This window comes from Oncorhynchus keta, chromosome 14, assembly GCF_023373465.1.
Source record: "Oncorhynchus keta strain PuntledgeMale-10-30-2019 chromosome 14, Oket_V2, whole genome shotgun sequence".
In the NCBI taxonomy this organism is placed as follows: Eukaryota; Metazoa; Chordata; class Actinopteri; order Salmoniformes; family Salmonidae; genus Oncorhynchus; species Oncorhynchus keta.
In genome coordinates, this window is record NC_068434.1 from 74,778,828 (window position 1) to 74,801,905 (window position 23,078).

Here is a 23,078-nt window from a genome sequence, read left to right on the forward strand (position 1 = left end):
AATTCTATACAGGGCCTGCATGGCAGCACAGACCAATCATTATGGGACCCATTCTCTGCTCCCTTAGTTCTCAAGTCCACAACAATGAGTTGTTGATTGTGTGGACAACACCAGAACAATTATGCTCTCTGTTTTGGTGGCAGGGCAGCATTTTAAAGTCAGATCCTTAATAACGGCCTCATTATTGTTATTCTTAGACCAGGCCTCAGGATAAGGAATAGTTGCTCACAGTACATCATTATTTAGAACGTTTCGATTAGCTCATCATGTTGTCTACGTGCGAATAGAATCATATGTAATTAAGGCGAGGGAGCTGTGCTCGCGGAACGCTGGCCACTGACTTAAAAGGTAGCACTTGAAAGGCCATTAATATGAAGAAAGGTGGGAAAAAGAAGGATTAGAGCTGTTGCCGTAGTAACTCCAACTTCCATCTGCGAGGGAACAATGGACTTGTGTTCCTCCACCTCCTTGGCTTGAAAAAATAGAAAGCAAGAGAGAGAGTGTTCTGAAAGGACAAGACCCTTTCTAACAACGGCGTGGAGTCCAGGCCTAATAGGCTCTTCGGTGTGAGCTGTTAGACGAGCCCACTGGGGGATAGGACAGTGGAACAGTCACCATGTAATCCAAGGACAGCCGAAGTCATCATCCCTTTTTACAATAGCAGTTTGTTTTGTGCTGCTTCCATGTGCTCAACACAGACACGTCAGTCACCCTAACTGGAGGGATAGAGAGAGAAGAGAGAGCGAGAGAAAGGGTCTGTATGAGGGACGTGAGACGGTTTAGGGAAAGAGAGAGAGCGAGGGAACATGCCACACGGCCAAAACCTACTTGTTCCCTTACTGACTCTAAATAAACACAAACTAGATTTATACCAGAGACTTGGAGGAAAAATAACTCTCCAATTAGAAGGATCTGTCAGAAGCTACTTGAAGTGCCTCCAGCCTTTTCCCATCCCTGTTCCCTCTTCCCCGTGCAGCAGGAGGGGGGAACGCACGGCTTCTCTATTTGGTTCTGGCACCTCTAGTCTACACACTGCTCTGATAACAACGTTCCCTCTTGGATGATCACTCTACACAAACACACCCTAGGAGGTAGAGGATCTATTCCATGCCTAGTACTAACAGGTACACATGATATCTTAACACAGTCTTACACATAATTATATACGGCAAATGATAAAAGCAAACCAACGCAATAACTCAATTGCCAAAACCTGAGGAGTTACGGTAGTAATGAAAACACACGGTTGATATAGTGTGTGTCGCCCTTTTATTTGAATCGTCGTATAAAAGTTCCTGTGAGGAGAGAGAAAGCACAAAGAGCTGATGTGATAGCTGAATACTCTGTCTGGACCAGAGTGGGTCCTCCTAAACCACTGCAGAGTTATAACCGTCTATGATCTACGGGCCTATGTGTTTCTCTTTACGTTTTATGTCCCTTATTACCGCTGCAATATGTCTGCCCACATTAAGCTAATTTATGGCCCAGGCCACTGATACAGCAGTACGGGTTAATGAATTTGGCATTACTAATTAACTGTTATTGAGGGCGGAATATGAATCCAGAGTCTGGAGAAATAGCAGAGCAAGGAAGGAGAGAGGAGGACGGGAGGGACAGAGGACTGGCTGGGGTAGATGGGTTCATTTCTCCCTTTAGGCTTTTCTTACCACACAATGCCAAACTGTCCACAGAGTCCTTTAAGGAAAGCTGTTTTCCAATGGCCCAGTCAAGTCTCATCACAGACTCATTCCTGATCGCAAGTATCTGAAATGAGATTGTTGATAAGATTATCTTTAATTGGACAGAATGTGAAAAACTGTGTGTCCTCAGTCAGTGGAACACAAGGATGGCCTCTTTACAAAACTTCAAACACAGGTGTCGCTCAATGGATGAGCTGCGCTTTTCTCACTTAGAATTATGGATATTTTTCACCAAAAAAACATGCATTTAACTGTTGAATTTCTCCATATCTGCTTTGATTTGATGCTTAGTGTCTCCTTAAAAAGCTTATATAAATAGCTGATGTGATTATGGACTTTGGAGGTGAATTGAGGTCCTTTACATCCCATGCAATGTAGAAAATGTCTCCTCTCACATCAAACAATGGGCACGTTATGCAAGCAGAATCGAGAAGTTAGGTACCTCACATTTACCTCTTAAAACAGGAAACTACATTCAGAGAAACAGGGCCATTCAGGCAGAAAAGGCCAACAGTGACAACTTGGAATATTGTGGCGCGTTCGTGCTGACGTACATTCTCCAGAAACAGTCTTGGCCCTGCTGAGGAGAGACATGATTCTCTTACTGTAGTTGTGCTATGGACACTGCTGCTAGTACACTGCCCCCTATACCCATAAGTAAGCAATACCACTACCCTGAACACATTGACAGTGTGGCAGTTTTACAGTCTCCATTAATCTGGCCTCTTTCCCCGTATCTCTTTCTGTTTCTCTCTCTCTCCCTCTCTTTATCTCTCCTTCTCTTTATCTCACCTTCTCTTTATCTCTCCCTCTCTTTATCTCTCCCTCTCTTTATCTCTCCCTCTCTTTCTTTCTTTCCCTCATCTCTCCAGCCACCAATTTCTCCACAATCTACTCCTGAAATACTCTCTGTGTGAGCCAAGCCTTTCAATTTAGATTTCAATTATCATGTTAGTTTTGTGATTAGACTTCTGTCCTCCAGGAATCAGACCTCTCTGCTCCTCTCTTTTCCCCTCTTCCCCTGCAATCAGATCCCATCTGATGAATGGTGCATATAATTACGGAAGTTATTGAATATGCAGATCGCTGCTTACTCTTGGTGGGCTGTTCATAATGCATTAACTCTAACTGTATGAAACAAGGGTCCCCGGTAAAGAGCCACTTCAGTAATGAGAGAGGCCCAGTGTATGCCATTAGTCAGGGATAATAGCCGTTAGTAAGGGGCGAACTCCATTAAAAAACACACAGGCATATTATGATATGCCTTGTTTCTCCCTCTGTGTGTGTGTGTTTTTGTGTGTGTGTGTGTGTGTGTGTGTGTGTGTGTGTGTGTGTGTGTGTGTGTGTGTGTGTGTGTGTGTGTGTGTGTGTGTGTGTGTGTGTGTGTGTGTGTGTGTGTGTGTGTGTGTGTGTGTGTGTGTGGGTGTGTGTGTGTGTGGGTGTGTGTGGGTGTTTGCGTGCGTCCGTGCGCACTGGCCTGATGCCAGAGAGGCTGTAGCTGTTGGTCCCAGTTGTAACCAGCCAGAGCTAGACTGCTGCACTTCACTGTGGAGGCAGTGGACACAGCACAGCCACAGCATGGAGCTCTATCTACTGGCCAGCCACGTCAACACACAGACACACACAGCCAGGGCTCCCACTCTCCCACAGCATGGAGCTCTATCTACTGGCCAGCCACGTCAACACACAGACACACACAGCCAGGGCTCCCACTCTCCCACAGCATGGAGCTCTATCTACTGGCCAGCCACGTCAACACACAGACACACACAGCCAGGGCTCCCACTCTCCCACAGCATGGAGCTCTATCTACTGGCCAGCCACGTCAACACACAGACACACACAGCCAGGGATCCCACTCTCCCACAGCATGGAGCTCTATCTACTGGCCAGCCACGTCAACACACAGACACACACAGCCAGGGCTCCCACTCTCCCACAGCATGGAGCTCTATCTACTGGCCAGCCACGTCAACACACAGACACACACAGCCAGGGCTCCCACTCTCCCACAGCATGGAGCTCTATCTACTGGCCAGCCACGTCAACACACAGACACACACAGCCAGGGCTCCCACTCACCCACAGTATGGAGCTCTATCTACTGGCCAGCCACGTCAACACACAGACACACAGACACACACAGCCAGGGCTCCCACTCTCCCACAGCATGGAGCTCTATCTACTGGCCAGCCACGTCAACACACAGACACACACAGCCAGGGCTCCCACTCTCCCACAGCATGGAGCTCTATCTACTGGCCAGCCACGTCAACACACAGACACACACAGCCAGGGCTCCCACTCTCCCACAGCATGGAGCTCTATCTACTGGCCAGCCACGTCAACACACAGACACACACAGCCAGGGCTCCCACTCTCCCACAGCATGGAGCTCTATCTACTGGCCAGCCACGTCAACACACAGACACACACAGCCAGGGCTCCCACTCTCCCACAGCATGGAGCTCTATCTACTGGCCAGCCACGTCAACACACAGACACACACAGCCAGGGCTCCCACTCTCCCACAGCATGGAGCTCTATCTACTGGCCAGCCACGTCAACACACAGACACACACAGCCAGGGATCCCACTCTCCCACAGCATGGAGCTCTATCTACTGGCCAGCCACGTCAACACACAGACACACACAGCCAGGGATCCCACTCTCCCACAGCATGGAGCTCTATCTACTGGCCAGCCACGTCAACACACAGACACAAACAGGCAGGGTGTTTATGAATCATTCAACATGAGGTATTTTCCCCCAGACTGGCAGGCCCACGGTCTTACTGTTTGTGACTGCCATGGTCTCACGCCCTGCCCTGCCATGATGCAATCACCGAGTGGCTCTGAGTGGAAGAGAGGAGAGACAGCTACTTCACAGGGACTGACTGACTGCCACATCGGAAAGGGGAAGTGGAACATTTTGACAGATTCAGAGAAAGCTTTTAGAGATGTCTCATCTCCAGACCCTCTGCTGTGTGGAGTTGTTGACAGAGGTACAGATGGGCCTCTAAGCCATAGCACATGATCTCTCCCCCTGTCCCAGAATTTAATCTTCTCCTGACATTCTTAGATGTTCAATTCTGTACTGTGGTTCATTTCATGATACGCATTACACAGGTAGTCAGAGACAGAAAGAGACAAACAGATCTAGCGAGACACTCTGTTACGTGCCGAGTCTAGTTAAGTGATGGGCCAAACATGAGTCGGTCTTACTCTTATTCATTATTCAGGAGTTAGCTAACTCTCTCCTTGCTTTGACGTTCATTTGTTTTTCACATTAAGCCTGAGGCAAAGCCGTTGTGATTTAGTGTTTGGCACCTGTTGTGTTTAATTCAGGAACACCATTCCTAAAAAACACAGACCCCCTTTATTTTTAGCTTGTGAGCTGTACCTGCCATTTATAGCCGGCTGGCCTGTTCTTAGACTGACTGGCTGGCTGGCTGGCTGACTGGCTGACTGATGTCTTACAGGGATTTGTACATTACACTGCAGGAGCCCGGGAAGGCCCTTCCACAGAACAAAGATAAAGACACACATCCTCGTGCACCGCACACACACGCACACACGCAGTCACACATACACTCCTCATACGCAGCATTTCTACACATTCAGATACATAGTTACAGTACCATATACAGTTGAAGTCGGAAGTTTACATACACCTTAGCCAAATACATTTAAACTCAGTTTTTCCACAATTCCTGACATTTAACCCAAGTAAAAATTCCATGTCTTAGGATCACCACTTTATTTTAAGAATGTGAAATGTCAGAATAATAGTAGAGAGAATGATTTATTTTAGCTTTTATTTCTTTAACTAACATTCCCAGTGGGTCAGAAGTTTACATACACTCAATTAGTATTTGGTAGCATTGCCTTTAAATTGTTTATCTTGGGTCAAACGTTTCGGGTAGCCTTCCACAAGCTTCCCACAATAAGTTGGGTGAATTTTGACCCATTCCTCCTGACAGAGCTGGTGTAACTGAGTCAGGTTTGTAGACCTCCTTGCTCGCACACGCCTTTTCAGTTCTGCCCACACATTTTCTATAGGATTGAGTTCAGGGCTTTGTGATGGCCACTCTAATACCTGAACTTTGTTGTCCTTAAGCCATTTTGCCATAACTTCGGAATTATGCTTGGGGTCATTGTCGATTTGGAAGACCCATTTGCGACCAAGCTTTAACTTCCTGACTGATGTCTTGGGATGTTGCTTCAATATTTCCACATAAGTGCACCAGTCCCACCTGCAGCAAAGCACCCCGTGGCGATGGTGTTCTTCGGCTTGCAAGCATCCCCCCTTTTCCTCCTAACATAATGATGGTCATTATTGCCAAACAGTTCTATTTTTGTTTCATCAGACCAGAGGACATTTCTCCAAAAAGTACCATCTATGTCCCCATGTGCAGTTGCAAACCGTAGTCTGGCTTTTTTATGGCGGCTTTGGAGCAGTGGCTTCTTCCTTGCTGAGTGGCCTTTCAGGTTATGTCGATATAGGACTTGTTTTACTGTGGATATAGATACTTTTGTACTTGTTTCCTCCAGCATCTTCACAAGGTCCTTTGCTGTTGTTCTGGGATTGATTTGCAGCTTTCACACCAAAGTACGTCCATCTCTAGGAGACAGAACGCATCTCCTTCCTGAGCGGTATGACGGTTGCGTGGTCCCATGGTGTTTATACTTGGTACTACTGTTTGTACAGATGAACATGATGCCTTCAGGCATTTGGACATTTCTCCCAATGATGAAACAGACTTGTGGAGTTCTACAATTTCTTTTCTGAGGTCTTGGCTGATTTCTTTTGATTTTCCCATGATGTCAAGCAAAGACGCACCGAGTTTGAAGGTATGGCCTTGAAATACATCCACAGGTGCACCTCCAATTGACTCAAATGATGTCAATTAGCCTACCAGAAGCTTCTAAAGCAATGACATAATTTTCTGGAATTTCCCAAGCTGTTTAAAGGCACAGTCAACTTAGTTTATGAAAACTTCTGACCCACTGGAATTGTGAAATAATCTGTCTGTAAACAATTGTTGGAAAAATGACTTGTGTCATGCAAGATGTCCTAACCGACTTGCCAAAACTATAGTTTGTTAACAATAATGTTTTAGTGGTTTTAGTGACTCCAACCTAAGTGTATGTAAACTTTCGACTTCAACTGTATATATTTAACTACACAGTGTGAAGGCAACGTGCATTTATAATAGACGAATGCAGTGGACATATCAGTGCTTCCTCTCCTATTCATTGTGTCTGTACAAAGTTTAGGACAGCCTATGTCTCCTGACATGCGTTGGCTCCTCACTCTCCTGCAGTTCTATTGGTTTAAATGTCTTCCTGTTAAATATTTACCCTGACATGGTCTCTCCGCTGCACTCACTGTTGAGCTGACTGACACCCGTAGGACATTATGCTTTCATATCGCTCAATGCAATGTGTTTTTTATTGTTTTAAAATGGCTGCACAATCCTGAATATTGCGAGTCCGTATAGTACAGTACCTGGAGAGGTCATTTTCATGGCTTTGTTCAGCCTGAGAACAGACAACTGAATAGTTGGTCAATGCTAACTGAATAGTTGTTAATGGTTTTACATATTAGATATCTAAATGTCTAATTTTGTGATAAGACACATTTCCTAATCACAGGACATTTTTTACATTTTGTATAATCTGTGGAACGACCCAGTCATTTCAAAATAATATAATCTATCCTTTTTATGTAAATAAATCTGTTGTCTTCAAAAAATATTTTCACATTTACTCATAATATTTCTATATTGTTTTTAAGAAGAGACGACACAAACTAAGCCATCACTCCAGCTCTGGTATAAAGATAATTGATGAGCTCTAATAATGTATTCCAGTCCTCCTCATTTGTCTGTTTGTGGCCTGCAGGCTTGCTCATTACTACTGTCATAAACCTGGGAGAAACTCGGTGTACTCTCACACTGTACATACACACCCACACACACACTGTACACACACACTGATCACACACACTGTACGCACACACACTGTACGCACACACACACACACACACTGTACGCACACACACACACACACACACACACACACACACACACACACACACACACACACACACACACACACACACACACACACACACACACACACACACACACACACACACACACACACACAGTGGCTTTTACTTTGGCATTGTGAAATCCAATCCATATTGAACCAGTGTGTCATGCAATTAATAATGCAGCGTATTTACAGTGTAGAGATCAACTGAGATGTACTTTCTCTCTCTGAACATCAGTCACTTCAGCGTTCTCCTAATACTGTCGATGTCTACTGGAATAGATAACGAAAAATGCCATTCTAATGTCTATTACTGCATTGACTCCAGGCATTGACCAAGAGAGAGTCCATAATGAACTCAGATTGAACTTGTGGTCCTGTCTACAGTACAGACAAAGAGAGAGGTGTGGTGTCAGAGGTCATGGCTGTGTCTGTATCTGTTTCTCTGTCATGGCTGACTGTGGTATTTAAGACTCAGAGACGGCTTTCACACACGGACCTGTGGTCACTGTAGCCGGCTCCATGTTTATTATTAGGTTAATAGGGTTGTACATGTTTACACCAACTGTTATCTCAATGGCCGGGCAGACTTATAATGGTGTAATGGGCTTACTGACGGGCTTAAATAGCATGGTAGTGGCCCACTAACTCTCATACACACACTTTCACAATCACACCTATAGCTAGGCTAGAGTGACATGTCAGAAGAGAAACCGCTGTAGGGTGTGGGTTTGCAGCATGGTGTGGACTCTGCGTTTTCACCTCTCTCCTAACCAGTGTGTTGCGACAGACAGTCGACCTTTATCAAGTCCCAGCTATTGTTTGCAGATTGGTTGCACACGCCACAGGCTGTGAAAGACACATCTGCTACCTTGAGCCTAGTGAGAGAAGGACAGATAGAGGGCCGGGGGCGGAGGGACGGAGGGCGGGGGCAGAGGCCTGGGGCGGAGGGCGGGGGGCGGAGGGCCGGGGCGGATGGACGGAGGGCGGGGGCAGAGGGCTGGGGCGGAGGGCGAGGGCGGAGGACAGGGGTGGAGGGCCGGGGCGGAGGGCCGGGGCGGAGGGCGGGGGCAGAGGGCGGGGGCGGAGGACAGGGGCGGAGGGCAGGGGTGGAGGGCCGGGGCGGATGGCCGGGGCGGAGGGCGGCGGCGGAGGGCGGGGGCGGAGGACAGGGGCAGAGGGCAGGGGCGGAGGGCCGGTGCGGAGGGTGGTGGACGGGGGCGGAGGGCAGAGGACAGGGGCGGGGGGGGTGGAGGGCGGAGGACAGGGGCGGAGGGCAGGGGTGGAGGGCCGGGGCGGAGTGGGCCACTAATCAGGGCGGGGGCGGAGGACAGGAGCGGAGGGCCGGGGCGGAGGGCGGAGGACAGGGGTGGAGGGCAGGGGCGGAGGGCCGGGGCGGAGGGCAGCGGCGGAGGGCGGGAGCAGAGGGCGAGGGCGGGGGGAGGTGGGGGACTGGAGTCTTGTTATCCTCTCTTACAGCTCAGCTACAATCACTATCCACTATTTGTCCGGCCTTCACCAGATATTTGCCTTTTTCTGTTTGCTGCTTATTTTAGTCTATTTGAGTCAGATAGAGACAGTATTTCCAAAGACCACGGCCCTGTCTTCTGTTTTTGTTTGTTGCATAATATACTTTTACTATGTCCCTCTCTCTCTGTGTGTTTTAGGATATTGACTTTTCAGTTGATTTTGTCCCCCAGCTTTCCGTTTTCAGTAGCAAGTCTTTTAAACATTTGTTTGTAAGAGATATAGCCTACATGCAGACTACTACATTTCCCTGTTAACCTCCATGGCACAGCTAGACACACCAGAATGCTATTTTAGTGATGTTCCAAAAAATGTTTGAAATGTTGTTAGGAACTCCAACTTTGTGTCATTATGGGATGTCAGTCACAGTAGGGATTGTTGTTTGGTAATAAAGCAGTGTAAATTTGTGAAATGTTGAGTCAGTCTTTCAGACTTTAAAACCCCAGCTATAAAATCAGATTTGTTTCTATGTTTTTGATTGATTCACTGATTGAGATCTAAAGGGTGGTCGTGAACGTCCTGGGACAAAGGGCCTCTTTGTGTGGAGCGGCCGTCTGAAATGGAGGAGTAGTTTGAGATGACCAGATGATTTCCTACGGGTCCAGTGAGTGAGCCCCACCACAGTGTAGCGAGTCTGAGGCTGAGCCGGGCTGCGCTGAGCGTAATGAATGTGGTAGCAGGGAACCACAACAGAGCCGGGCAGAGGCTGCCTGGGAACCAGAGGGACGTGGCCACCGGCCAGGCACAGACACAAACCCCTGGCTCACACTTGTGGTTTTTTAAGAAAGCAATTTAGTTCATGATTTCATTCTGAATGCCTGTCATGATGCATGCGTGGTCTGCGTCTGCCAGGAAAGAAGAGAAACCTCTCCCACCGAGGTGTTAGTCAACATGACTGCCTCTGACTACCAGAAACTACCAGAGGCCTGGGGCTGTGATGGAGATAGTGAGAGGAGAAATAATGGCCCCATTTCCACATCAAAACCTGCTCACTGCTGACCAGGCAGAAAGGAGTCTTATTTGATGTTTTTGTAGGTAATAGATTGCAGTGAGTTTATCATTTGCGGTGATATTTATATTTCGACAGAGGCCTACCATGTCTTTTTATCTGGCATCTTGACAAATAGATGAATGCAGTGTGAGTTTGAGCGAAGTATCAGTGGTCAGACACATGGTTAACAGCCCACTGGTGAGACATTTTCTGTATCAGTCAACGGCTAATCCTGTACAGAGCCTGTTCTCTCAGACTGCATATACTGCACATTTCTCTTCAACCATGTCTGTCAGCTCCCTGATTTTATTACACTGTGTTTCCCATTCAGTTATAGTGGTTTTCTCCGTGCCGCTCTGTGAGTGAAGCATTGCTAAAACAGGGGCTGTACATGTCTTCTGTGAACCAAATTTTGGGGCAATTACTCAGATCAATGGCAGGTGGTTCTGGTTTGGCTCCTCGGATCTCGTTTCTCCTTGCAGCCTCTATTTCTCTGTATGGGCTGTCAGTCAGCAGGATAACTCTGAACCACCTCCAAACAGAGCCGGCTGCCAAGCATTCGTTTAGCCGCTCACTTTTATTCGGCCCTCCCGTCCGACCTGTCACAGCGTTACACACTGTTGACCATGCTTTCTATTCAACAAGGGCAAATGAATTGGTTTCAGTGGTTGAAATCGGCAATCAATGTCTGTGAGGTGTGGCCTGCCTGACCTCTATTCATCAGTTCCTTCTACATGGTCTCATCTGCGTGGAGCAAATGAACTACCCCTGTTTGGATTTTCCGATTGACGTGTCACACGAAACGTTGCAACTCTCAGAATATGGCCCTTTCCCTTCCTACGTAGCTCCCTCCCTTTATCCCAGGCATCAGTTTCTCAACCTCCCTCCGTCCTTCAGAGAACATACAAGGCACTAAGATAGAGAAAAACGTCCAGAGTGACAAAGGTGGACACATTTGTGTGCCTTGTTTGCGCGCCCAATGAATTCTTTCAATTCATGAGTGAGTGAGAGAAAAACAGAGAAAGAAAGAGAAAGAAAAACAAATCCCCAAAGAATTAGGGTGGGACTAACTGTAACTAATGAGCTGTTGTCCAGCCAATCCCTAGAATAGAGCCGCTTAATCAAAGCAGCGTTGTAGGTAATTTCCTCATTCCCATTTATGAGATGAGAATGAAAGAGAACAAAACTGCTATTCTTTTCATTAGACGCTGTACATTTTCCAAATTGAGTGACCAGCGCTGGCGAAGCGTCCTATTTTTGGAAAAGAAAAGAATCAGGATAGTTGTGGAGAAAGCAGGCCACTGTGTGCCGACATTCCAGATGTCCAAACGGCAGTTGTACCAACCAAACTTTTCTGGGCAATGGCTGCCAGTGATGACCTCATAAGGAGCAGGCCAAAGACTGAGGCCCACAGTTCCCCTGCCATGCAGAAGAATACCCCCCTCCTTTCATAATCCATTCTGTGTCTCTACTGTCCCTCTCTTTTTCTGTCCCCCTGCAAAATGACTCCTTCATAATTAGCCATTGTTCCTGCTCTTTTGGGGCGGCTCTCTGCGTTTTTTTCAGGGGCCCCTTTTCTCTCCTCTCCCCCTTCTCTTCTCTCCTCCCTTTCTGTCCCCTATATACTCATTGTGTATCTCTAGGAACCTTGTGATGCCTGGCAGCCCCCCAGCCTACTTGTTTGGCACCCCCAGTCCTCTCCACAGCTCTGTGCACTGTGGACTGTGGGAGATGTTACACTTGGTTTGTTCAATCTGAACTCTTTGCTCTAAACTCTCAAGTGCATAGAAGTTATCTTTATAAATGACAGAAAGGACCTGGCCTGAATGGCGCTTTGTTGACTGTTTTCCTAAAAGGGCCCCCCACTATATTTCATCTGTCAGTCGCTTTTCTTTACTCCAACAATGCTTGATTGTTTCCATGAAAACTTCAGGTTCCACAGACAGGAGAATTCTGTATTATTATGTTCCTGCCAAATTCCGATCTCTGTTTTCCTTCCCCTGCGCTCACAAAGGGCTCATAACTTACTGTCAACTGGGAGGGGAGCCACAAAGCTCCACTGTTGCTCAGCGAATAGCCTGTGTTGGTTGATGGCTTGACTGGCTGTAAAGTTTGCTTAACTGCAGTGGCAGTGACAGAAGGCACTTTAGGAACTGCATCACCCAGAAGGCCCAGACCTCTACATGTTCAGAGAGAGAGAGAGGGAGCGGGAGCGGGGTAGTGTGAGAGAGAGAGGGAGCGGGGGAGTGTAAGAGAGAGAGAGAGGGAGCGGGGGAGTGTAAGAGAGAGAGAGGGAGCGGGGGAGTGTAAGAGAGAGAGAGAGAGCAGGGGAGTGTAAGAGAGAGAGAGAGAGCAGGGGAGTGTAAGAGAGAGAGAGAGGGAGCGGGGGAGTGTAAGAGAGAGAAAGCGGGGGAGTGTAAGAGAGAGGGAGCAGGGGAGTGTAAGAGAGAGAGAGAGGGAGCGGGGGAGTGTAAGAGAGAGAGAGGGAGCGGGGGAGTGTAAGAGAGAGAGAGAGGGAGCGGGGGAGTGTAAGAGAGAGAGAGGGAGCGGGGGAGTGTAAGAGAGAGAGAGAGAGCAGGGGAGTGTAAGAGAGAGAGAGAGGGAGCGGGGGAGTGTAAGAGAGAGAAAACGGGGGAGTGTAAGAGAGAGGGAGCAGGGGAGTGTAAGAGAGAGAGAGAGAGGGAGCAGGGGAGTGTAAGAGAGAGAGAGGGAGCGGGGGAGTGTAAGAGAGAGGGAGCGGGGGAGTGTAAGAGAGAGAGAGAGAGAGGGAGCAGGGGAGTGTAAGAGAGAGGGAGCGGGGGAGTGTAAGAGAGAGAGAGGGAGCGGGGGAGTGTAAGAGAGAGGGAGTGGGGGAGTGTAAGAGAGAGGGAGTGGGGGAGTGTAAGAGAGAGAGAGAGGGAGCGGGGGAGTGTAAGAGAGAGAGGGAGCAGGGGAGTGTAAGATAGAGAGAGAGAGAGCAGGAGAATGTAAGAGAGAGAGAGGGAGCAGGAGAATGTAAGAGAGAGAGAGAGAGCTGGGGAGTGTAAGAGAGAGAGAGGGAGCGGGGGAGTGTAAGAGAGAGGGAGAGGGAGCGGGGGAGTGTAAGAGAGAGAGAGAGAGGGAGCGGGGGAGTGTAAGAGAGAGAGGGAGCGGGGGAGTGTAAGAGAGAGAGAGAGGGAGCGGGGGAGTGTAAGAGAGAGAGAGAGGGAGCGGGGGAGTGTAAGAGAGAGAGAGAGGGAGCGGGGGAGTGTAAGAGAGAGAGAGAGACAGAGAAAGAGAGGGAAGGAAAAAACAAGTTGACTTTAGCGCCAGACCGCTGGCTGGACGAGAGAGTGGTAGTTCTGAGGTGGTGCAGTAGTTCTGGTGCTGTTCTTTATTGTGGGTGCTGCTCCTATGTGTACTGCTCCTGGCTGTCCTCTCGTTCTGTCCTCTAGTTCTGTCCTCTATTTCTGTTCTCTACTTCTCCTCCTCGTGGATGCCTTCTGAGACAGAGTACTGTGGAACAGATGGGAAAAGTAATGCACTGGACGCTTGGCCTGTCAGCGTGTGTGATTGTGCATGTGAGAGTGTGTGTGTGTGTGTGTGTGTGTGTGTGTGTGTGTGTGTGTGTGTGTGTGTGTGTGTGTGTGTGTGTGTGCGTGAGAGAGAGAGAGAGAGAGAGAGAGAGAGAGAGAGAGAGAGAGAGAGAGAGAGAGAGAGAGAGAGAGAGAGAGAGAGAGAGAGAGAGAGAGACAGAGACAGAGACAGAGAGAGAGAGAGAGAGAGAGAGCGAGAGCGAGAGCGAGTGTGTGTGCGCGTGCGTGCGTGCGTGCGTGCGTGTGTGAGAGAGAGAGAGCGAGAGAGTGTGTGTGTGTGAGAGAGAGAGTGAGTGAGTGAGTCAGAGTGTGTGTGTATCTGTGTGAGAGGAGAGAGTGTGAGTGTGTGTACCCCTCTGGCTCCTGGTGAACTGAGGAGGTGTTATGCCATCCAGCGCTGAAGTTGTCTCTCTTGGATCGGGAGGAAGAGGGCCAGTGGCGGAGGGGGCCATCGGTGGAGATGAGCGGCTCAGTTTGTAAGTGTGTGCTCCTCGACCCTCACTAGACAGACAGACAGACAGACAGACAGACAGACAGACAGACAGACAGACAGACAGACAGACAGACAGACAGACAGACAGACAGACAGACAGACAGAGCCACTTCAGAGCTCTCACACCTGCATCAGCCTCTGTTGTCAGGCTCTGCCTAGCAGCTAGTAAGGGGGGGCAGGACACCAACCAGGCTGTCGAACTAATCCAGCTGCACAAGTGTTTAAAGTGAGACGGAAGACGGCTCCTCCAACAGGATATTATTGCAAATAATTTACTGTGCAAAGTAATTACGGATGCTATGCTCTATATCTAAAGTGTGCACTTGAGGAGGCTTGCTTAATTTGCTCTGGGTGGCTGTCTTTTTGAGTGTGGGTTTTAGACGGAGTAACAACGTTGGTTTCTAATAGAGAAAGCATCAGGAGAGTGAGTGAAGTGGGGATGAAGTGCTTGTGTAATTGAGTTGACTTTTTGAAGGGGGAAGGTCAACATTTATAGAGGAACAACTCTCTCCAGCTACGTTGTTAGGGTGTATGTATTTCCCCAGCCATTTGCAATATTTTTATATCATTACACATAATTACTTCGTCCACTTGAATTTTTCTCCTTGGATTACATTTTTATATTATTGTCTGAAATAGATATCATCTCTCTCTCTCTCTCTCTCTCTCTCTCTCTCTCTCTCTCTCTCTCTCTCTCTCTCTCTCTCTCTCTCTCTCTCTATATATATATATATATATATATATATATATATATATATATATATATATATATTATAGCTACGATGTCTAGCAGAGCCATTTGTTTGTAGAATCCATAAAATCTAAATAATGTAAAAAAATCTGATTATCATAAATAAACTGTGAATATTGTAACTGTTTTAGAATTTACAGTAGGAAGTAAGGAGTTCCTCACCATCGATTTTTCATTTACTGGGTCTCAAAGGTAGTGTTAGCTGCTGTGGAATGTGTGTGTGTGTGTGTGTGTGTGTGTGTGTGTGTGTGTGTGTGTGTGTGTGTGTGTGTGTGTGTGTGTGTGTGTGTGTGTGTGTGTGTGTGTGTGTGTGTGTGTGTGTGTGTGTGTGTGTGTGTGTGTGTGTGTGTGTGCTTTACACAGAGAGGGAAGGAGACCGGTAGAAGCTGAATCATTATTATATGTTTATGTATGGGGTGCCAGGCTCATCTACAACACAGTCACAATGGAAGGCGATCATTTAATTGTGCTAAACGGCAGTGAGTGTGTCAGTCATTTCCCAGCTGGGAGCTGTGAGGGAGCAACATGTTATTATGCCAGGTGAAGACCCTGTGGATCCCTGCTATGTCACCTGGGACAACAGTGGGGGAATAGGAGGTTACAAAGACCTCTAGAGGAAGACATATTTTTTCCCCCTTTGTACGTTGTACAGCCAGTCTCAGGCTCATATGAGCCTGGCTCTATCCATCTGTAAAATATAGACAATATTGAGTGTCTCTTGAAAGGAAATTCAAAAGATATTTTCAAATGTAAGGAAATATGGCCTTCAGTCCTCAAATCAGTTTTTTTATGTATTGTAGATTGCTTAAACTAAATTGAATACTAGAACTTATATGACCTCTTTCTCTCTCCCACTATGTTTGTGAGCCCTGACTTGTGCTCTGGTGTAAAGCCTGTATCGTCTTTGTGTAGACAGTGATGCTCTGACCATGTTCTCACAGTGCCTTCAGCAGCATGGTGTATAATGCATTTACATCTACAATGATATTTCATTAGGTGCACCAAATGGCTCTTATTTACATTTTTAGTTTTCCATTGTTAGTATGATGTAATATTAATATTTGATATAATATTTATATCTCTTTGTTCCAGTCGATGTTGTCTAAAGATGTTCACCCAATTGTCAGTTTCTGTTGAAATGCCTTTGTTTTCAAATTACTTTCTTTAGAGAAAATCAAAAGATTCCATTAAGGAATATTTCTCCAAATCATTATCATTTATACCTTTTATTTTCTGCATGTGTGTGTGTGTGTGTGTGTGTGTGTGTGTGTGTGTGTGTGTGTGTGTGTGTGTGTGTGTGTGTGTGTGTGTGTGCGTGCGTTTATGTGTGTGTGTGTGTGTGTGTGTGTGTGTGTGTGTGTGTGTGTGTGTGTGTGTGTGTGTGTGTGTGTGTGTGTGTGTGTGTGTGTGTGTGTGTGTATGTGTGTGTGTGTGTGTGTGTGTGTGTATGCCTGCACGTCGTTACCCATGGAAACCTGAAGCTCAGTCATACAGCAGCCTCTTGCCATATCCAGCGTACCCATCGTTATGTCTTCAAACAATGGTCCTCTTGTTTTAACAACTTATTTCATTATTCCCCCACAAAGAAAATTGGTTGGTGGTGTCTGAGGGTAAGGGGGCTAAGGGGGCTAATATTTTTCTGCTGAAGCGACCTGTGATTAAGGCTGGGAGGAGAGGGAAGAGGTGTGGGGGTTGTGGGGCGCGAGGCAGGCGATGGGCGAAGGGGGGCTGGTGTGGAGTTACTTATCACCATTGTCTATAAAAGGTCAGCAGTGTGAAAGAGCAGCGACAGCGGGCTGAAAGTCAGAGCTTGTTACGATAGAGGAGGAAATGCGATAGCCACAGACGCACGGCCCAGTCATAAGACCTAGGGTCCTCTAATGCTAACCAATTAAACAGAGGTTGTCGCGTGATGAAACATTATCAGTGGCAACAATTCAAGACTCAAAGCATTCCAGGCCATATGAACCTTCACTCCTAATCCTTTAAATGTGGCCAGTATTGTCAGCTATTTAAAGACCCTTTCTCTCTTTCACGGTTTCCTCTTTCTTTCCTCTGCAAAGTCACTGGGGTTTTGTCTGGGAGAAGGCAGGCAACATGTCATGCTCTTATTGATTAGTTTGGTTTGTTAGCTGTCCATTGTTATTGTGTAATCAAGCATGAGGGGAGACGGCTTGTCAAGAATTCACGCCAGAGAGGCTTCTTCAGTTTGCCATATTCTCACTGCTCAATGTACACAAAGGCACATATTGGGCTTCATTACTAGAGAAACACATTACATTATTGATAAGGGTAAAGGAATAGCAGCAGTGCAGAATGCAGTGTAGTTAGAATACAATGTATAAACGGATTGTTTTGTTGAGCCTTTTTATGAGTGTCTCACCTCTCGCCTTGGATACTCTGTTATTGAATGTTTCACAATCACCACTGTGGACCTGGACCCCAGCTGCTCTCCTACTCTATGAAACACCTTATGTTTGATTGTTTCAGTCAAACTATTGTGGAATCAAACGCTCACGTTGTGTACCATTATATCCCAGCATAGGCTTTGGGGACTATATAATGTACATATGGTTGCCCTCTGACATTTTCTGAGACTTATTGCAATATCCCTCCCTCTCTCCCCCTTCAATAATGAGAGCTGGTATTGTATAGGGCCTCTGAGAGGTTGGGGGGTGGGGCACCCTCGCCTCTGTGCTCTCTTTAGCTGAGCGCAGCCCTCCCAGCTCTGCTAATAAATTATTAACCCACTGACAAATACTGTTACGGAGCCTGCCGCAGATCTGTTGCATTTTCTAACAAGATTGCTGTAGACACATGTTACAGGAGGATGGAGTCAGCCCTGTTCACTCTGTCTCTCTCACGCCTCAGCAGCTTGACTGATGGATGGAGACCGGGGTAAAAGTGCCTGAGAGACTGAATATTTTAGTGGTAAAATAATACCACTTGATTTACTGTGTCATGCAAAAGAAGTGCTTTGTTTCACTCTCGCACTCCATTGAAGACAGGATCTTGTTGTGCTGGAGGCCCGGGCTTTTTGGATGCATGAATAAACAATGTGGCGGAATCTCTTAACTCGAGCCCCCCCCCCCCTTCTCAAACCTCTCTCCACCCCCATCTTCCTCACAGCACACCATCACTCTCAACATGCAAGTTCTGAACTTTGCTCTGAATTTAGATTTCCAGTTAACACTCAATTTCAAGACCTTTTTCTATTTGATATTTGTATTTATTTTATTTCACCTTTATTTAACCAGGTAGGCCAGTTGAGAATTAGTTCTCATATAATTACAGGAAACAATTTATTGTCTGATTAAAATTGAGAGCTGGGTCTCTCTAGAGAAAACAGAAGACATCACAGGCCGTTCTGAGAGAGAGTGAGGTTCCTTCCCTCCCAGCACTACGGTACCTGACAGACTGGCCCTGTTGACACAGCTGCTGGGGCCTGGGTGATTAACATTGGCTGCCATCTTCCCATTTTCACCCTGACCAACACCAAAAATACTGATATATAACTACGTGCCTCTGTGTGTGTGTGGGTGTATGTGTGTGTGTGTTTAGGTGTGTGTGTGGGGGGGTGTGTGTGTGTAGGTGTGTGTGTTTAGGTGTGTGTGTGTGTGTGTTTAGGTGTGTGTGTGTGTGTGTGTGTGTGTGTGTGTGTGTGTGTGTGTGTGTGTGTGTGTGTGTGTGTGTGTGTGTGTGTGTGTGTGTTTAGGTGTGTGTGTGTGTGTGTGTGTGTGGGTTTGCCTGCCAGCCTGTTAGACTTGGATGTCCTAATACGTATATGTGTTTTCAACACTCTTTATTGTAATGCCTTGTGAAATACAGTAATGTGCTGGCTCTGAACTCAGTTAATGAACTGTATTTAACAGTGCACATTGAGAGTGCCAGTCTGCTCTGCTGTTCAGTGCTGTGTGTAAAAGGATGGCACGGCTTCAAGTGAACTAGTCATTCTTTAGTGGAGCTGAGGCTGCTGAGCGCTGTCGGGCCTAACAGCGGCATGCGATGTGCACAATCCTCACGTACGGGGAGTGTCTGAAGCACATAGACTCTTGATCAGATTATTCTAACACCAAACTGTGTGTTAATCTCTCCCTGTGTCAAGTTTGTTTTGAGCCCTCTGTGAACCCCATGCCATTAATTTGGCAGAGTCTGGTGAGGTACGGTGGAGTCTGTCTGTCTGTCTGTCTCATGGTCCTCCCAGCAGGCAACACAAGGACACGATCACACCACAGCCCTTGACCTAGAATACCAACCTCCCTGTCTCCTTCCTCCAGCCATAGCCTAGATAATTGGGTGGCTAAACCTCTGTCACAGTGACCCTGTGGAAGAGATGAGAATGGGACAGATTTCTCACACCCAGAGCTCCCCCCCTGTCTCTCCCTGTCTTCCCCTGCCCATCCCTGCCTCTCCCTGGCATAGAAGATGCTACAGCAGAGATGAGACCTAGACTTGAGGCTCACATGCTGTTTTCATTGTTAAATACCCAGCAGCTTAGATAGAGGCAGATCAGGGGTGTGGGGAAAAGAAAATGACCAGTAGATATGGACTGGCTCCTTTTCCCCACTTCAGATCAGTAGGAATGCCATATTATTATCTTATTAATACCAATCGTATAATTAGATTTTCTGGCACAGTATTCATTTCAGTAATTGTAGGTCACAGCATGAGGGTGGCGTTGTAATTGTAAGAAGAGGCTAAATTAGCTGTAAAATTCTATGAGGGGAAATGTTAAGCTACATAAAAAAAATTAAACACTGTTAGCATTTGTTTTCGTTGCACCTGATATGTCAAGTACACTCTTCACTGTAATATTCATGAAAGTGTGTGACAGATTTGTAAATTCTGTCTTCCACTGCCAGGATCTGATTTCCAAGCTGCTTAAGTAGGATTTATTGGCCTGGAGAAATAGTGTAGCACTGAAAAGTGAATCGTTTGCTAATTTGGAGAGTGGAAGTAGAAAGGAAGCAGCTTGGGGTTGGTGTTGTGTTTGGTGGCAGGATCGTTCTGTCAACTGTTCAATTCAATCAATTAAGGCTCTTCTGCTAATTAAGAGGACAAGGACATTACTGAGACTCGTCATCTCCTTATAATTGTTTATCATAAACAAAAGCGGTTTAAGGCATTATCTGAATTTGGAGCGATAGAGAGTAGTGTTGTCATGTTTACCTTTATCTCGGGTCATTATTGACTGGGGCTTGACTGGGACACTATGTGGGGCTGTGTTAGAGCTTCAATGAGAGCATGTTATGTGGGATAGTAACCCTCTTAGCGGCCTAATCATTGGCTGGGTGGAGGGAGGGAGTGTTGGGCCTGGCCCAGACACAGGCACCGCTCCAGCCTCATCTCCACCATTTACATTAAACAAAGGATTAGGAGAAGCCCCATGGCCTGCTCTCACACCTCCTCAGCAGGCCACATGACCATTGATAGGATTTCTCCAACTTTGAGTCAGGTCCAACATTGTTTTTCTGGGCACCAACAGGTGTAGGTTGATGTGAGGATGGTGAAACATCCAGCATACCTGTCGTAAATACAATTTGACATCAGCTGTTTTGTCGTCCCGGGGTCATAAAACTGTCAGACGTTTAACTATGAGGCTTTGCAGTTTTCTGACCGGTTGTCCTTTTCTCTTTCTCTCTTCCACAGCAGAATAATGTCTTCCAAGCAAGCCACCTCTCCGTTTGTCTCCGTCGCCGATGGGGAGGAAGCCATGAGTCAGGACCACCTGTCCTGGGATAAGGAGGAGAGTGCCGAGGCCCACGGGGCGCCCCAGCTGCCCCTGCACAGCCTGCTCCACAGCAAGGGCTCCATGGACGAACTGCAGCCCCTCAGCAGTGTCCCTCCAGAGAGTGACTGGGACAGCATGGTGTCAGCCCAGCAGCGCATGGTGAGAGACACCACCCTGTAGACCAGTTGACTAGTAGACATATTACAACTGCTAAAAAATGCTAAAATAATATAAGTAGGAATGAGGAATCATTGATCCCAAAGAAAGAAGAGTAATATGTCTTAGCAGTTTTTTTGTGGATCTATCTGATACAGGGTCTATAGCTAGCTGCCTTACTGTTGTAATACTCAGTGTCTACTGTAATGACTCAGTGTACCATTCACTATTTACTGTAGGTGACAGGCAAGCCATCAGAAGGTTTCAGAGGGTACCGTATTATTGTCTCTATACAACAGCGGTCTGTTTTCCAACGTTGTCAGGGGTGAGGTAGATGAATTTTCCGTTGGTGACCTTCACCATTAATGACTTTCACCACTGTCTAGCCTCTGAGTGTGAGTAAGCCTGACACACACACACACACACACACACACACACACACACACACACACACACACAAAACTGTCTTGTCACTATGCCCTAGCAGAGAGGAATTTCTCCGACAAGGACACGGTCACAACAGAGCCCTCGGAACAATTTCAATGAAGACTTAAGACCATGCGTTCTGCCAAGCACTTGTCTTTGAAGTCTAAGCTCTCACGAGTGTCTTGAGATCCTCCCCACTCTAAAAGAAGAGGACAACAACGTATTGAGTTGCATTTTAACGTCACACGCAGATTTGATGAAACTATAAATAGGGAGACAATATGACAGTGGAACAAAGTCTCTGAGAGGGTATCTGTTCTAGAGGGCCTGCCCGGGCCCCTCAGCCCCCCAGCCGCCTGACTCCCTCACTGGAGGCTCTCTCTGGACCAGGATGCACTGGGGCCAAGATACAGGCTCAACAGCCACCCATTGTTCTGTGCTTGTAAAAGGGAACTCTTCACATGCCCAGCCCCTGCCTCCTCCTCCCAGCCACGGGTACTGTCTCTAATACTGTGAAGCCGTAGGGATCCTGGGACCCTCAGATAGGCAGCACCAAACCAACTATAATCAGCTACAGGTTATTATTAGCCTGAACAGACCCAGTGACATCAACAGTAAAATGTGTATTACACTACACAGCATCCCAATAAAAATTCAATACCACAGTCTGATAAATTAAGACAGAACGGAATGTTGCTACGCATCTTCTTCAGGCTGCATTATTTTTGTCATCAAAGAAACATCTCCCACAATATGTGTTGTTGTGTACATCTGCAGCAGGCCCCAGACAATCTGTGGAGCTGCTTTGATGTGTGCGGAGGAGAGAAGAGCAGAGGCACTTGTGGGCTGTAGCCGGGGAGGCAGGTGGCTGTTTGTGACAGACGGGCCTGCAGTAAAGAGACCCAGAGGGGCTCTGAAGTAGCCTTCCAGGGGCCACCCCTCCACACTGCAATGGCTGCTGGGAGAGAGTCGCTGCCCCCCACTCCTCCTGCCCACCCACGTCCCACTCCCAGCCCCATCCCAGCCCCTTTGTCCCGACTTGTTTTCTAAGGATGCTGGGCGGTCTGGAGACACTGTTCTTGCCGTCCAGTATGTAAATGACAGTCAGGAGATTGCTCAGGTGGTCCGCTCTTCTGACAGGCTCTAATTGGATCACAGGGCCGTTAGTGATGAAGGTAATTAGAATAGTATTTGAAAGAATGTTTTGTGCATTGTCTTGTGTTACTCACTGCAATCACTCGACAGCCTCTTGATAGAATGAAAGGATCCGTATGAAAGTTCATTCTATTCATTTTGGATCTGAGGGAGGAAATGCTTGCATTTAGTTTGCATAATGTTAAATCCTTTTCAGTTGATCATTACTTCAATTATTATTATCTTATCCAGATATGAAAAACTAAAGTTTTTGCTGCCTTTTTAACTTGAGAAAAACCAGCCAATATATATATAACATCTGTTGTCACAATAAATCCTTTATTATACATTAAAAACCTTTCCTATAAGACAGCTGTAAAATGATCTTGTTCTGGTTGATTGTTCTGCGTTGAACAGAAAATACAGCAAGACATGGTGGAGGCCTTGTGAATTGAAGGGTTGTATCAAAGCTCTAGTCTGAGTAGAGTCTATCAGATGGATGGTGGTGTCAGGCTGTGGTTTCGTACTGAGGAGCGACATGAGGCCAAGGAAGGA

The 23,078-nt window shown here is 46.9% G+C and overlaps 1 protein-coding gene across 15 annotated transcripts in view; it reads left to right on the forward strand.

Annotated features, from left to right (window-relative positions):
* The window catches only part of LOC118373071 (transcription factor SOX-6-like), a 227,102-nt gene that overhangs the window by 61,337 nt on the left and 142,687 nt on the right, over nt 1-23,078 (forward strand). For 6 of the 15 annotated variants that reach the window (XM_052462572.1, XM_052462570.1, XM_052462575.1 and 3 more), the window contains one exon: nt 20,726-20,966. In XM_052462572.1, coding sequence (XP_052318532.1) covers nt 20,726-20,966 — 241 coding nt within the window. Of the gene's footprint in view, nt 1-14,016; nt 14,309-20,725; nt 20,967-23,078 lie in introns of those variants that run through there. The other 9 variants (XM_052462564.1, XM_052462568.1, XM_052462573.1 and 6 more) reach the window with 6 other exon arrangements.